The sequence below is a fragment of the Tauraco erythrolophus genome, chromosome 1 (genome assembly GCF_009769465.1).
Source record: "Tauraco erythrolophus isolate bTauEry1 chromosome 1, bTauEry1.pri, whole genome shotgun sequence".
NCBI lineage: Eukaryota > Metazoa > Chordata > Aves > Musophagiformes > Musophagidae > Tauraco > Tauraco erythrolophus.
This window is the reverse complement of record NC_141465.1, coordinates 114,594,518-114,610,696: the sequence shown is the minus strand read 5'-3', so window position 1 is coordinate 114,610,696 and position 16,179 is coordinate 114,594,518. Positions and strand designations below refer to the sequence as shown.

The window sequence follows — 16,179 nt, the reverse complement described above, 5'->3', positions numbered from 1 at the left end:
ATACCGAAAAAGGGAGATGTGTCCAGAGCTGCAAGATGGAGCCCTGCAAGGTGTTTGGCAAGAGGCTGCAGCTCTTAGTGGTGGAAGAAACTTGCTTCCCAACACCAAGCTACTAAGAGGTGCTGCTGTTGGGTTTTATGCTACGGAGACCAATGGTGGCACATCTAATCACAAGTGGCTCCTTCACACTTCAGGCATTATGTTAGGGACAACACCTGTCTTATTCTCTGTCCTTGTTTCCTATCAATCCTGTTGAATCATGTACTACTCTAAAAATAACACAGCTCTCTGGAAGTGTGTGTATCTTCTCAGTACCACTGCTGTAACACACTCTTTTCCACAGTCTCCTGCCCATGTCATCTGATAAGGTTACTGGCGTAGAAATACCAGCTGTAGTGATACACATACCCAAACAAGAAATTACACTCTACAAGCCAAATAGGTGCAGTTTTACCTCCTGCACAGACACCCAAAGGTACTTCCAAAATTAGAATTGATTTTTGTTGGCCATGTCCATCAGTAGAGAAGCAGCACAAGACACCATCGCTGCTGCCAGCTGCCGAGTTCCCAGGAAAGCCGTAGGGAACAGACACAGGGCACCGGCTGATCCACGGCAGCGGGCAGGGTGCTTGGGAGGGCTGCACTCCTTCCAGTCTCACTACTCCTGAAGCCTGCGTACCCATGTTTGCCTTAGGAGAATATAAGGGAGATCATTTCCACTCCTCAGGGCTTTTTGGATCGAATTTTGACATAATGCAACTGGGAAAAAATGATCTCATGAAACGTATACTGTAGGGAGGAAAGGGAATAAAGGTATGTTTCAAAATGATCTGGAAATATTTTCCCATATGAAATAGTTATGCTTGTCTCTTACAAAAACGCAATCCAACTAGCGCAGGAAAGAAACAGTGGCATGGAGCACAAATTCAGCTAAATAAACAAAAAAGTCTCCCACAAACACAACCCATTTATAATACGTAAATTCAAATAAAAACATAACATGACCCTCTTGTCCCCAAGGAACGAAAGGAAAAACAACATCCCAATCAGACCCCAAATATCTGCTATCTGGGCTTTCCTGCATCCATCAGAAAACAAAGCAACTTAAGTGTGACCAAAGCAAGCTATAAAACCACTAATTCCAACTCACAGACAGTCACCTCCTGCCCTCTGGAACAGATCCCATCTGCTGCTCCTCTTAGTTTCTAAAGGAGTCATGGCTTCATTCCTACGAGCTTAAATGCTCTTTTAAAAATCATCTTAACACAATCAATTACTCCACATAGCATCTTCTTTTCTTTGTGTTCTAGAGATTATAGGAACAACAGCATATCAATCTCTCTACTTTCATGTCCCCTCTCTCCTGCCCATCCTCATCACGCCAGACCACGTAGGCAATAAACTCCACACGGGAACAGGATATCACTCGATGCCTTCGCACTGCCTGGAAACGTGGCTGGTTCCCACATATGACAACCACAGACAGGAGTGCTGAAGAGTGAACATGCGCAGAGCCAGATCCAAACCTCTTGGCTATGAAGCCTCTCGCACTGCCCTCCATCCCACCCTACCCATCCCCCATATGTAGCACACCGCTAGCCTCCAAAGTTGATCTGCAGAAGATGCCATGGAGGCTGAGCTCTTCGCAAGAGGCATAAAAACTGTTTGGCTACTCTCCAGTTACGCCATCCAACAGGAAAAAAAAGATTTTTCTTTCACCGAGATGCACGCAAACCCTCATCACACACGACAAACCCATGCTGCAGAGCTGCTTGGTTTTCTTCTTTAAGCTCCTAATAATATAGAATGCAGCCTACATCAGAAGTGCTCTGATCCAGTATGGCAAGTCATACGTTCTTAGTTTGTCCTTGCCCGTCAGCAGGGCTCAAAACACAGACTTTTTTGTAGACATGAGTATTAGTACACACTGCCTCTGGTACAATACAGTAGCTGCTTTTCTATACTTAAAAGCCAGCTGTTTCTACTTAAGAAAACATTGAATAGGGATATCTTCCAAACATCTTTCCACAAGCATGCAACACAGCTTCTCTACTTTTAAATATATGAAAAAGCAATTTCGGGAAATTTTGAAGGGCATTGAGCAACCCTAGACTCCAAATTGAAAAAAGATGCAATTTTTGATCCACAGTCCGTTACCACGGAACAACAACTCTATCCTGAGTGAAGGAGCTTGTTCCTGGACACTGCTATAACCCACTCCAAAACCAGTAAATCTGGATAATGTGCCAATTGCGCAGAAGTGTAAATGTTCACTGTGCACACTGTATTTCTCTTTAAGCTACTGAGCAGCGTTTAAACTTGTTAAGGCTACCTGATCTCCAAACAGACGTTGGCCAGACAGCGTGGCTAGCGTCCAGGTTACACTGCAACACTGAGGGAAAACCAGCTGACACCCCGTGCACCATCTGTACAACCCGCAGGTAACCCTTTATCTCCAGACGCTTTCCTACAGCTCCCCTGTTTAACACGCAGTAGCCCACTCGCCACAGCTCTTCTGCAGGGCAGGAAAAGACCAATGCCAAGGTGGGCACATGAAGACTTCAGAGAGGTCTGAAGGCCAGCTGCCTGCCTGGCTCTGCACTCCCAATTCCCAAACCAGAAGAAGTTTTTATACTCGTAGCTTAACCCTACTTCCCCATGGCTCTATATAGGAAATGCCAGCACAGTGCTGGGCACAGCTGCCTATACAGTCCTGCTTTAAAGCCTTTATGAAATACTTCCAAAAGGAAGCAAGTTTGGGGCATCTTTAAGAAATATTTAGGACAAATTTGCTGCGGAGTTGCCAAAGAGGTAAGTGACATGTTTTGGGTGTTAGCCTCCAGAAAATGAGCATGTTTAATCTACTAGTTTAAGATTCAGAAGATTTGTTTTAATTTAGCTTTTTTTTTTTAATCTTTTTGGTATATGATATAGAACACCACAATGCCAGGGACCTTAAAGTGAGAGATTAATTTCTGAAAGCCATGTGTGGCTCATAAAAAACAACTAACCCACTCCTTCAACAGACGCTTAAAAAGATATGCATGCTTCATTAGCCTAATTTGTCTGCTGAGAGCCTAGTCCAAAACTGCAGAAAAAGTTCCAAAACCACATCAAGTGCCACAGAGATCGCTGTGTATAATAATAAAACCAAACACGATCAGCAGGCATTAAGGGCCTCAATCTGCAGGCAAAGTCTGATTTCTGCCCAACAGCTGGATGAAGCATTGCCACCGACCAAAACATTGACACCACAATGTAATGTGCAACCGATTGCAGACAAACAAACCACAATCAGAACAGCCAATTTTCTAACTAGCACCAAACTGCAGAAATATGAGAAGCCAGAAAGAACAACAATTGAGACCTCTGGAAAAAAGATTCAAATGTAGAGAGAAATGCAAAAATACTCTGGAAAACATGAAAACGTACATTAAGCTGTCAGTATTTCAGTGTGGATTTGAACGAGCAGTAACATGAAACCTGTTTATTATGTTGCAATAATGATTATTATCTCGCCTCCAGGATTTTTTGGTTTTGTTGTGTGTTGTTTCCAAGTCTTCCAAATCACGCAGGTTTCTCACACACTTCAGCAGTAACTGAATTGGCAAGATTTAGAGAGCTTCAGACCAAAGGCCAGCTACTAAATTCGCCATGCAACCAGAGTCCATCAACAGACCCTCTAGATCATCTCCCACTCTCAAAATCCAATGACCTAGTGCAACAGCTAAGGTGAACCTGCTTTGCTAATGGCATACACAGAGAAGAACAGGAAGCTTCACTAAAAGAAGTACAGCAGTTTTCTTGACAAACCATTAATATGAGTAAGTCCTGCTATTGTCACATTACATGGGATCAATCTGAGATCTCAATTACTGGCATCTACTAAAAAAGCACCCTTAATCTAGGTAAAGCTGATGCAGTTTCCTTAAAGTCTTCATGTAAACAGATAAATAGCCCAGCAATAATTTGACAGTTTAGCTGAAAAAAAAGAAATATGTTCTGTCAAGGATGTGGGCAGCACTGGGAAACAAAAAGCAAGTCTGCCAGTAGAGTTGTGAAAGCACAAGAGCGGCTCCTATGAATAGCTGTTTCCACTATGCAGAAGCAGAGCTGGTGGTAGAACAATTATTTGAATTGTGATTTTGATGAATCTCCTTTCAATTGCACAAAAGTAACTAGGAAGTGCAGCAGCTCCAACTTCAATACCTCCAGCCATGAGGAAGCTGGACGCCTCAAATTAGAAAGGGCTTCCTAATGCCTTCCTGAAGTCAAAATAATGTGTTCCAGACTCAAAACGACTCTTAAACCTCAGTTCTGAGATATGACCATATACAGCACAAAGCAAAAGTGTAAGAAACTAGAAATTACTAACTTGCACTTTAGATTAACCACAATGCATGATCTCTCAAAACCAGATTAGAACCTCACTCTTTCACTCCCTCTCCTCCAAGACAAAAAAATGAGACTGATAATAATCTTCCTAAAGACATTTCCTTAATGATAACAACAACTAATGAGGCAGAGACAAAACACAACACCTACATTAAGGGAAATAGAGGAGAAAAAAATAAAAATAAATCACAGCTCAATAGTAGTCTGTCCTTTATCCACAACCAGTAACAGATGCTTCAGAGGGGTGATGAGAACACCCCTTCCCTGCCCCCCTCACTTTCCCTTAAAACACTAAATCCACAGTATTTTAGCTTGGGCTGGGGAAGGAAGATATCTGTCTGTCTTCATCTCGGATAATGTTTGGATCATGACTCAAAGTGTGATAACTTTCACATGCATATATATAACATCCTCTTGTATACATACACACGCTTTCAGGTACAGATATCTAGGTATGTACATGGGTGGGAAGTCCTGCACACAGACTTTGATCCCATACAGTGTAATTTTGTTGCCATAAACCTAATAAACACTACAACTCCTACGAAGAAATCCATACAAGAAAAGAGTACGAGCCACATTTCACTCACACCACCTGCATGACATATGCAAGAAAGGAGCACAAATGTTACAACTCACTGCTCCCTTCAGGGCACCAAATCTCCATCCCGCAGGCAAACAGAATACCCAAGATTGCATGAGAGCAGGAGCATGGCTAATGTTGGTCAACAAAATACCACCGGGTTATGAGCCTCAAGCCCCAAAAGTTCAGGAAAAGGACAATTAAAAAAGCACTCATACCCTTAGAGCAGCGCATTTCCATACCACCTCTTAATGAATATGAAAGTGGGTAGCGCATTTTAAAAACATAAGCATCTACTTGTTTCCAACAATCTGTGGTGTTAAGTCATAACTACTGGAAGGTAGGAAAGGATTTACATATTGTACAAAACGCTGTCATCTGGAAGTGCTCACTCAAAAAAGAGTCAGCTCCCATACAAGTATCCTGGCTCTCCAAAGGCAAGACAAAAAATAGGTACTGACTTTTCTCAGTATCACTGTTCTCTGCAAATACAAAAAGAAATTATCTTAAAAATACAAATATTCAGGAAAGGCAAGACAGTTACAAGAGGGATTCCTTGGTCTCATGTTATTGCTTCTGATACTATTAAAGGAAAATATTATTTGTGTCTGTGTTCCCCCAAAACAGCCAGAGAATTTACTTCCAAAGTACCAGATGTCATACTATTGGAAAACTTCTATTAAGGACTATTGAGATTTTTATCACAGCTTTGTCTTGTTATGTTCCATGTATTCTGTAGTGGAAACAGAAGAAATATATTGACTCGTTGGCAGCAGAGAATAACTAAGTTGCTTCCCTTTGCCCTCAAGGAAGAAAAATTGGTATTATTTTCCCTTTGAGAATGCTCAGGATATAATGGCCAAGAGAAAGAAATACTTAGTGAAAATGGTTTAATAAATCCTAGCAGAAACAAAGCACCTTTTCACATACTTAAAAGTCTGCAAGGCTCCATGCTGACATTTGATGAATGGACAGAATAAAGTGTTTTGTACCTCCTATGCCTTCTGCTGATGGCACGAAGTCCTTGCTGGCACAGATGCTACAGGAGTACTACAGTTAAAAACATCTCCCTTCAAGTGTTATTGGATTTACATAGCACAAGGATCTAAAATATTCTGGAGTTCAGTTTATTTGAAGATAAACACACTACCAAGATTTAAAACCAAAACAGAAGCAAGCTTTTCACTGTCTCATTTTGCTTTTAAGATACCTTGATTACTTGTAAACACAGAAAACACAACAGCAGGAGTAAAGTCTGGGAAGCAACAAGGCAATTCATTTTACTGACAAGAGCCTAGCATGATCCCAGTTCATTTCACTATAAGCTGGTTTTATGACAGCAACTGATTACTCATGAGTCTTTGTGTAAGTTAATGCAAGTGGTAAGCAAGTTCCCTTTGCCTTAGCAGCTTTCCTTGATTTTGCAAAAGGATAAAGGAAACAAAAAATCCACTCTCTTCCACTGCTGCTCCTTCTCTCTCTCAAAAAAAAAGGAAAGTATGACAGAATGGTATTGTTCCCCCCACCTCTCCCCCACACACACTAAAAGCCACACAATAGATTATTTCTGACTACTTGTACTCAAAAAGTGTGTTTCTAGAATGATGAACAATCCTTAAGGTCTTTGATTCATGATCACTGACCCAGGGACACAGCTCCACAAGTACTGGATTAGACATGCAATCAAAGTAAATGTGTTCTCCATTTAAAAAAAAAAAGTACATAAGATTATTTTCATCTCAGCAAGATATTAGTACCACTTCTCAACTTATCAGAAAATCAGAGCATAATACCAAAGTTTAAATAGAAACGCTTCTAAAAACACATATTCAAGCAAAACCCAAACCTTATTGACATGAAGTTTTTGTTCTGAGACCTGTGGTTTATGTTGCAGCAAGTGTTGATGACCAACAGAACACAAATTTGGTTCCAATTTAAAAAATGGGAGTTACTTTCGGAAAAGAATGCAATATCAAGCTAAAGTTGATAGTCTGACCCTTCTTGTATGAAGGAACAGCTCACCTTATTGTTTGTGTTCTAGAAGGCTGACATATTAACGGCAGTGCTAAGTCTGCTGTGGACAAGTAGCTCGTGGCTCTGCATGATACTCAAGTCAAATTTCTGCTTGATATATGAAAACGTGAATTAGAGTTACTGATGTTGTATGTGCTGTGAAACACACAAAGAACACCATGAAATACTATCAGAGGATTGAGGCTTTGTCTGTCAGTCACTGACTTGCAGATCCTAGCCTGTCGGCTCTCACTCTCTGCTGTAAAAAGCTGTCCATGAAAATCTACCATAGCCTCTATTATCCCCAGTGTTTTAGCACAAGATAATAAAATATGTATTAAGCCAGAACAGTAACAAAATCATGCCTGACTGCTCTTGTTGAGTACAAACATGACAGTAACCTTGAAAACCTGTAATTGGCTTGCCAACACTTGGCTTTTTTATTATTATTTTTTAGTACACAAGGGTGACAAGCTAAATATGCTTAGATTCTTTGCCAAAATTATTAGTTTGCTTTTCTTCTTTCTGTATCATAAACAGCATCTTTACCTTAAAGAAAACTCCAAACTTATAACAAAATACCTTTTTCTGGTCATTTTGACTGCAGGTCCACTTCTACAGAATAACTTTTCACCATACATTTATAAGCCCTTCATTGTTCATGGTAACATCCTATTTTAAACACGCACAAGGCTCTTGAGTGATTTTTACAGGCTTGTGACTCAATCTTCTCAGCACAGTTTGAAGTAATGACACAGAAGGGAAAATTTCACCACCTGGAACTCAGCTGACACTGACGGAAAAAATCCAAAATTCCTCTAGTACTATAAAGGGACCAGTAACACATCAGCTTCCCTTCTGCTTCTGACCATCTCATCTGATTCTCAAGTAAATTCCTGTTTATTTTAAACGAATGTAGGAAAAAAAAAGGAATAATACAAAAGCCAAGTATATGGAAAAGGGAAAACCCATGATAAAACACTAAAACCCCAAAACAAATAAACTGAATTTGTACCTGGCATTTTGTCAAACACACAAAGTCTTACTAGAAAGGCATTAATGAAAAAGCCAGTCTCACTGCTATCCAAGTGAACTAAGAATTGTCTTATAGTATCCACAGTGCATTTAGTGTATATGATGTCACTTTTGGGGAGAAAAAAGAGCTCTTCTAATGAGGAGATTAAGCTACATGAATGCAGGGATTAAAAAAAGGTTAAAACGAAGTACACACACTCTTACTAGAGCACAATTCCTTCCCGAGCCTTGTGTGAGTGTTGAGGAAGCAGCAGGCAGCCGCGCTGGCGGCAGCGGGGCACTGTGCTGAGCAGCTGACTGTGCAGCCCAGCGTTCATACTGACCTGCCCCAGCATGTCTGGTGCGATGGGAAACGTGGGCCAGATGGCTGAGTAGACACCGAAGAACACCAGCCAGAGCAGCATGCTTCCCCAGACGGCCAGGTGACTGAACTGTCAAAGAGTAAGGAAAGAAGAAGAGTCAACACAGGGTGCTTCCTCCATCCACCTAACCCACAGGTATTTCTCTGTTCAGGTCTCTGTCAGTCTCGCTCAGACCTGTCTACCACGCTTGGTTTCAGGCCAGCAGCACAAGTTGTTTAAATAGCATAAACCAGTCCTCCTCTTTAATCTTTGCCTCACGACAGGGCAGTCAGATAGTCTTCTCAGCCAATCTGTCTTACTTGGAGCTCCAAAGACTCAACAGATTTTCATTAGAACTCTCATTTCTCTCTTCTAGCTCCTGCTTCCTGTCGTGCACATGCCAGGTCCAACACATACATCAAGGCAGAAATTTTCAAAGGCTCAGGCTGAAGTTCACGTGGACAAATCCCTACGGCAGAGTGTATGCGTACAAGCCATGTGCACCACTCACGTACCTTTCACGAAGGAAAACTCAATGCTGTGTAATACACTACCACAATCAACATCTTCTGATCAGCTTTGCTTTTTTGATTTTAAAGGTATCTTGAGTGATTTACAGATATGCAACGCCATTTACATCTTTACTGGTTCTTTAGTCTGTAGACTCACTAAGAGTAAATTAAATTAAATATTAGAGTAAATTAAAGTGACCAAGAACATGTCTAGCACAGACTTTGTTTCAGTTGCATTAAAGAACGTCATTTTTCCTACACACAAACTATTTTGCAGTTCAGGATGATTTAAGCTGTTTTACTTTTACACTGCAGTGGATGGAATCAGTAATTTCAGTTGTAACAAGCAACTGAGCTCACTATTGGCTCCAGCTTTTTTGGATGCCAACAACTCCTGCGGCTGATGACTTTGGCTCCAATTCAGAGAAGTACCTGCATAAATCTTGATTACTAATTACATATGGGTTTAGGAACATGGGAATGAATTCACACACTGGTTGCTGTGGTGGACACAGTGTGTTTGTTTAGTTCTCAGCTTTATACTTTCTAGTTGATGATTGTATTTGTTGACTTTTTAAACAGTATGTCTGAGAACCGAAGTAGTATCTAACTGAATATTGTGTTCTGCCTGCTGTGAGACAGACAGAGACTTCTGGAAGAAGATTGCTCCTCCTCTGGAAGCACTGAGCATCCTTGGAAAGAGTGTTTTCTCCAGCACAGGCAGTGAAAACGAACAAGCAAGTAGTCTGCAGCACCAGTGTAGACTGGCAGATAGCCGGGAGCAACTGGAGACTGCCTACAGTAGAAGCATTCATATGGCAAAACGTCAGAGCGATGGAAAGAACATTCTTCTAGGCACTCTCGGAAAGCTAGAATTTTGTTCAACCCTAAAAGTTGCTGGGCTAATGAACAGGACATAGGATAGGCCCTTTCTTGGAGAGACACAATAGGCAGGAAGATTTGTTCTCAAATTTTGCTGTTTACTCTGTTTCACCCAGGAGATCTAACCAGCAATTACTTTATTTTAAAACAAAACAAAAAAAACAACTCACACCCAGATTTTTTTATTCAGTTTTAGTGTGAATAGAATTAAGAGACTGGAAGGACTTTTTTTTTTTTTTTAAATTTGGAGGAAGGGGGGCAATTTTATCCTTTCATTCTACTTGATCTTTTGAAAACTAGGGACAACTCATGTCAAGACTGGGCTTAATTAAGTTCTGCCACAGCAAGCAACTGTGGTGCCTGGCTCCCCAAAGAACAAGTACTGCAAGGCTGCTGCAAGAATTGATCTTACAAAAAAGCCAGCCCCATGCAATGGCAGATTAATAGCAGCACTGCTTTCCTGAAAGGACCGGACACCTTCCCTTGAGTCACGGTCTTCCTTCCGAACAAGCGGACAGAAAGCTCAGAATAGCTCAGACTGATGTTTCCAAGCTTCCAACTCCTACAGACTTTACAATTAAAAACAGTAAAGATAAAAGCAAGCAGGGAAACCAATCTAAGACATACACTTATTCTGCAGGAGGTATATTTATGCTAGTGAATTGATATGATTTTTTTTTTAATCTCCTTTCTGATTTTATTTCCAGTCTGCTGGTAGGACAGTTTTCAAGTTTTGCAGTTCTTCATCTCACCCCTTCCAGCTCAGCAAAGACTTTGCTCATTTTATGTTGTCTTTATCTTCTTCTCATGGTTTTCCCAATCATCTCTTCACCTCAGGCTTGTACCTCCCCAAAATGCTTGTCTACCATTAAACGAGCTTCTGCTTTCAGGAAGAGCCCTCCTTGCCCTGCTTGAAAATGTTCCTTATATACTCACCCCACCAGCCTTTGCACTGTTGATTCTCCACTGATCTCTGTCATTTACCCCTGGAGAATTCACGTGCAAAGTAGAAGCAACTCCATCAGATGTGTTAAATGAATGACGGTCAGAAAAAATAAATCAAGGTGCTTTCACATAGAAACCAGACACACTGTATGGCTATCCTGTGTGTCTTATTTATCTGATAGAGTTCATACAGTGTGGTAAAGCAGTGAAGAAAGCTGTAAGTGGGAAAAAGCCTACTGCAGTGTTCCAGATAGGCAACACGTGACGCTAAGCTGCTCCATGCCGCTCCAATGTGCGGATTTTGTTATGCATCATGTTACCACTTTTACCAAAGCCTTTCTTTCCACACTACCTACTGGATATACCAGGCTCCCAACCACTCTGAATCTGCATTATTTATTTAAAGCTTTCAGCTGAACCCATCATGTTCTCCCAAGTGGCAGTATCCCTCTCACTCTCAAGAACAAATTGCATGTAACCAATCCACTTGATGATGGAGAAGAGGCTTAACTCAATGTTGTACATTTAATACCCTTCAAGTAACCTAAAGATTCTCTGTGTGTTGATTCACTCACAGCTGAAACAATAACATGTTTCATTTCAACATCAGATTCCAAGATGATGAGAGTCACTGGTCCAAGCAATGGGACAGAAATTAGAAGTCTATACAGAAAAAAGTTGATTCTAAACTTAACTTTTCTGCGCATAATAATTTCTCTATAAAATGCCAGTGTTAAAGAACATTGAGGCCTACTAAGGATTATTGTATCTTTTAAAATGAAATTTAGAAAAAGAGGCGATCATGATTATCCCCAAGTGACTGTAAAGACATCAATGACCCAGGGGAGGGAGATAGAGAAGGAAGCATCAAATAATTCACAATGTAACAGGATGTAAACAGGCTCACATGCCTCCAGTGTAGATTTGGATATATCCTCTTCTAGTGCATGAGGGATTAATTTAAGTATTTTTGCATTTTAAAATGTTGGTACACAGCACAGAATTTATGCATAAGCAAGAGCAAAAAAAGAACAGATTTTATTTTCAGATGAGAGAATGAGGCAGAGAATATTAGCATCTCCCTAATAATTAAATAACCCACACAGATAACATTTCCTCTTTAAAATTCAGAACAGACATCAGCTCAATCTTAACAATTCCTCTGTAAGGAACGAAAGAAGACATTTTACAATGAACAGAAGCAATGAGGTTATGAGATTTAAGCTAAACCCCTCCAAGAAACTGGTAAAAATATGAGAATCCTCAAAACACTTTGGTCTTGAGGACAGAGCATCTCAGTATGTCATGAAAACTAGTTTCTCATAAGGTATCTCACAGGTGTGCAGAAACAGGAACTCCCTCAAAATCAAAAGAATAGTATTTCAGAGGGGCTGGGGGAAAGATGGGGAGAAAGGTGATGAAGGTTCATCAACACAGGAACCTTCCTATCCCCTGTATTCTTTGGAAGTCACTGCCCTGCCAGATTCTGACACCAGTACAGAGCACTCACTCATTGTAAGTAAATAACTCAAATCCATGAGTCAACATTACCATTTGACTAACATCCTTATTATTGTAAGTTTCAAAAAAAACCTCCAAAACAAAACAAACTTATCCAATATGAAGTCACTAGCACTTTTTACTCGTTTCAAATACCTTTCCAAACCCCAGTTTATCTGTGGGCAGACACCTTTCATTCCCTATTTGCATTAAATTTTTAAAGGAGCTACAGAGTACAAAGATGATGTTCTTGATCTATTTCCTTAAGCAATTACAGTATGTTCATTTCATGCAAAATTTTCTCAACTTTAAATACTTAGAAATGTTGGCAATATACTTTTAGTGTTCTCTTCCCAGTTCTGACAGGCTGCCCCTTTTCATCGCACATTGTGTGATCTACAAGTTCATTCTCCGCTCACATGCTGTACTTAGGGAGCTTAGCAGTTTATCCTTACATGAAAGATCCAATTAAAACACTGGAACCTCAAATGAGTTTTAGTACTTCTTTTCTATATTAATGCTCATTAGGGAGAAAGGTGGGTTAATAAAATAAATGATACCAAAGAGTACTTACTCTAGTCCATGCAGTTGTTTCCAAGCCAGCTTTCAGACAAACAGTGACTACAACATACTGCAAAGACAAAAGACAACAACTTCAGTATTAACACCTTACAATTCAAAGGTGTTCACAGCTCAAACTCTCCTTTACACCTAAAAAGTTACTCTGGCACCAAGCCAGGGCCTTGGCAGTGTGGGATGGGGGGAAGGACAGAGCAGAAGATATTGTTGGTGCATGTCTGGGTGTGGGGTGGGAAGAAAAAAAAAAGGGGGGAGGGGGAAACATGCACACAACATAAGTTTGATTTTATTTTACTTGTACACTTTCTTCTGGTTTACACTATTTTCTGATGGTATAGAACAACTGTAAAGAAATTCTATCATTCAAAAATTGCTAGGATACACTTACAGTGTAAACTATGTTTCCAACAAATAAATAGTCAATTCCCTGGCCATTTGTGAATACTGCATCTGAAAGAAAGAAAAAAATATCACATTTCTTAATCAGTTTATCAGGAGAATGGATGAAATAACAAGGAGATTTTCAGAAGAAAAATAACTGGTCCCATCCCTGCATTTTAGAATGTCTAAAAGCACTTTTAAAAGCTGTGAGATAACAGTGATGCAGAAGCTGTACTAAGCTGAGCCTTGGACACGACGCTCAGCTAGAGCGTATATCCACAGTCCTGGTTGCCAGAAGCAGTCCTAGAGAAAGGGGAGTGCTTGCCAGACCCTAACGAGTAATTTGTCTAGAAGAGCTGAGGTATGTCAGTGTCACTTTTTGTCTTGCTCTCTGTTCTGTATTACTTATTGACACCTCTAATAGATCCCACTATTTGCTGCGCCTGTGAATAAAAAGCCTGTAAAACACCATGTGATTTGTGGTGAAATAGAGCTGCATTAAGAAAAGCCACAGAAGATTCATCCAGAAAGGACACATGTAACTTCCAAAATATCTTTCTGGAGGTTAATTCAGTAAGTGAGCAGCATTCAGCCTCTACTCACCCTTTCTCTAGTCAAGTGTGCACAGGGGTACGTACATGTCAATCTCTCATTTGAAAGTGCCAACCTTGGCAATACTTCAAATGACTGTTCAGTCTTTCTTAGACCTTGTTGAATAAAACTGGAACGCCACGAAAGCACATTCGACAGCCACGCCAATGCCAAATGAATTTGTACTCACAGGAGCTTTCCAGCATTTACTCAAGCATGGTAAGTATTGCTATTTTCACAGGTTTTAAGAGAACTGCTAGAGAAATACACAAACAGCAGGGATGAAAACGGCTTATGATAAAACCTTGGACCTGTTCCTAAACACATACTGTCTAGCACAGTGCTTCTACTACAAGGGTACCACTTTGCTAGATTTATTTGCAAAATTATCTGACATTATAAAACTAGGGTCATCTACGTAGTTAACCATGTTGCTATAACATAGGTCTTCAGGATCAGTAAACTTATAAGTCTATAGTGAAGAGTCCCTGACACCCTGACCTCTGTGGTGAAGATTCTGCACAGCTTACAGGTAAAAAGACTATATATTTAGTCAGTTCAGTTACCCCAAGCTACTTGTTATGGTTTTCTTCTACAATGGCTGCATGTGGCTGTTTCTGAAGAACTGACAGGCTGTGAATATTTTCCAGAAGTTGCTGGTTCTATATCCCTGCTTGCTTTTCTCTTGTGAGCTTAACTCCAACTACTAAGAAACAGCAACAGATAGACTAGTCACTAACACTGCAGCTCGGTTAGGAATTGGTTTGATTTCCAGCCACTGGCATCTGTATCAGCCCAACTCCTCCCCTGGAACCCTGTGGCTTCAGGCTTTTATCACATCATTCACAAATATACATCAAGTTTTAACAGTCACTTTGCTCTCTCCTCTACTGCCAATGAAAAAGGTGAAGAGCAGTAGAGAACTGAGCCTTCCATGTCCAATGAACCTGGCTGATGCCAGAAGTCTCAGTTTATTAAGAAAAGGCCATGACCAAATACATATTGATTTTGATAGATCTAGATTAAACTGACCTAATGACTCTACCAGTATATTGCTCTAGTGCAACACCACAGTGCATATTTAAGTAATTGAATAATTTTTCATGTAAGTCTCAGTTTTTTTTAAAGTTACATTTTAATGCAGTAAGTTAACGTCTTTTTTTTTTTTTTTTTCCCAGTGACTTCCATGACCTTCCACTTTGGGAGACTAAGCAGCCCTGAAAGGAATGATATTTCTGTTAGTGAGAACAGCAGGATACAAGTGCCCATTCATGCTTTATATACACTTCACATTCTAAGGAACTTGAGAGATTAAAAAACATCCCAGTGTGAAAGGCGCATTTTTGTTTCTGGCACTGAAATCCCTTTTTCTCTTGGAAATACAAAAAAACTTGAAAATTCAATATTCATTCCTCTTTGGAAAGCAAACTACACAACCTATTCAAAGGAACTCAAGAGAGTTACTATTTGAGTAGGTGAGTATTCCAGTCTTACCATTTCAGTTGTTGAAATTAAAAGTACATTATATATTTAGGAATTACTCAAAAAAAAACACATTTATGGAAGACTAAAACAAAAACTTTTTTTTTTAACTATAACCACTACAGACATCAGTCTAAAGTTTCTTTAGTTGGATTTAAAGAGCTATTGGAGAGTAACATTTCTCAAAAACAGTGAGACAGAACAAAACAACCTCCCAAATTAAACCAAAAGCCAATCAACCATAAAAACCTCAACCTTCTCCCCCAAAACTGAATCAAGCTCCCAGCCCACATACAGAGGAAAGAGAAGGCCCCTTCTTGAACGGCCTACCAGATAGTATGTGAAGCTGCCACTAAGGATACAATACTGACATTTTACTCAGTCAGGTACAGAAACATAAACCTGCGTCCCACAAATATCTTTACCATCATGCCCCTGATGTGAGCATTCGCCTCCTCCCCAGTTAATCCATCCTGGAGCCGAGAAGTTTTCTTGAAATTAGTGTTTTCCAGGAAAGAGTTTCAGTTTTGAAAAATTCATGGTTTGAGATACATACTATTCCACCCCCCTGCCACCCTAAAACTCATCTTCTGATCTAGTCCTATTTCTTATGACAGTAAAAGAACAGATTTCCTATGGCTTTTTCTGCCCACACAACTATTCTGTAAAGCTAAGCAGGAACCATATGAGATTTACTGGTCCCTGAAATACCCATGTAGCTGCATTACCTTTCATGGAAAGCAAGACTTAATATGCCTAATTTGTACAACAAAAAGTCTCATTTCCCCAATATCTCTGACTCTTGATCTGGTCTACTTCCATTCCAGCCAATTAATTTTTTTCCACAGTAGTGAAATCTCTCTATTTTATCCTACATTTTACAGTACTGTGTCACGGAATGGGAAAGATCCAACAAGATATAAAGCACATGGTTGTAATA

At 40.1% G+C, this 16,179-nt stretch overlaps 1 protein-coding gene across 3 annotated transcripts in view; it reads right to left on the bottom strand.

Moving 5' to 3' along the window:
• Positions 1–16,179, bottom strand: part of ATP8A2 (ATPase phospholipid transporting 8A2) — a 350,180-nt gene that overhangs the window by 91,919 nt on the left and 242,082 nt on the right. For all 3 annotated transcript variants that reach the window (XM_086613205.1, XM_086613213.1, XM_086613221.1), the window contains 3 exons: positions 13,174–13,235; positions 12,781–12,837; positions 8,350–8,457 (listed from right to left, as the gene is read on the bottom strand). In XM_086613205.1, coding sequence (XP_086469331.1) covers positions 8,350–8,457; positions 12,781–12,837; positions 13,174–13,235 — 227 coding nt within the window. The remainder of the gene's footprint in view (positions 1–8,349; positions 8,458–12,780; positions 12,838–13,173; positions 13,236–16,179) is intronic.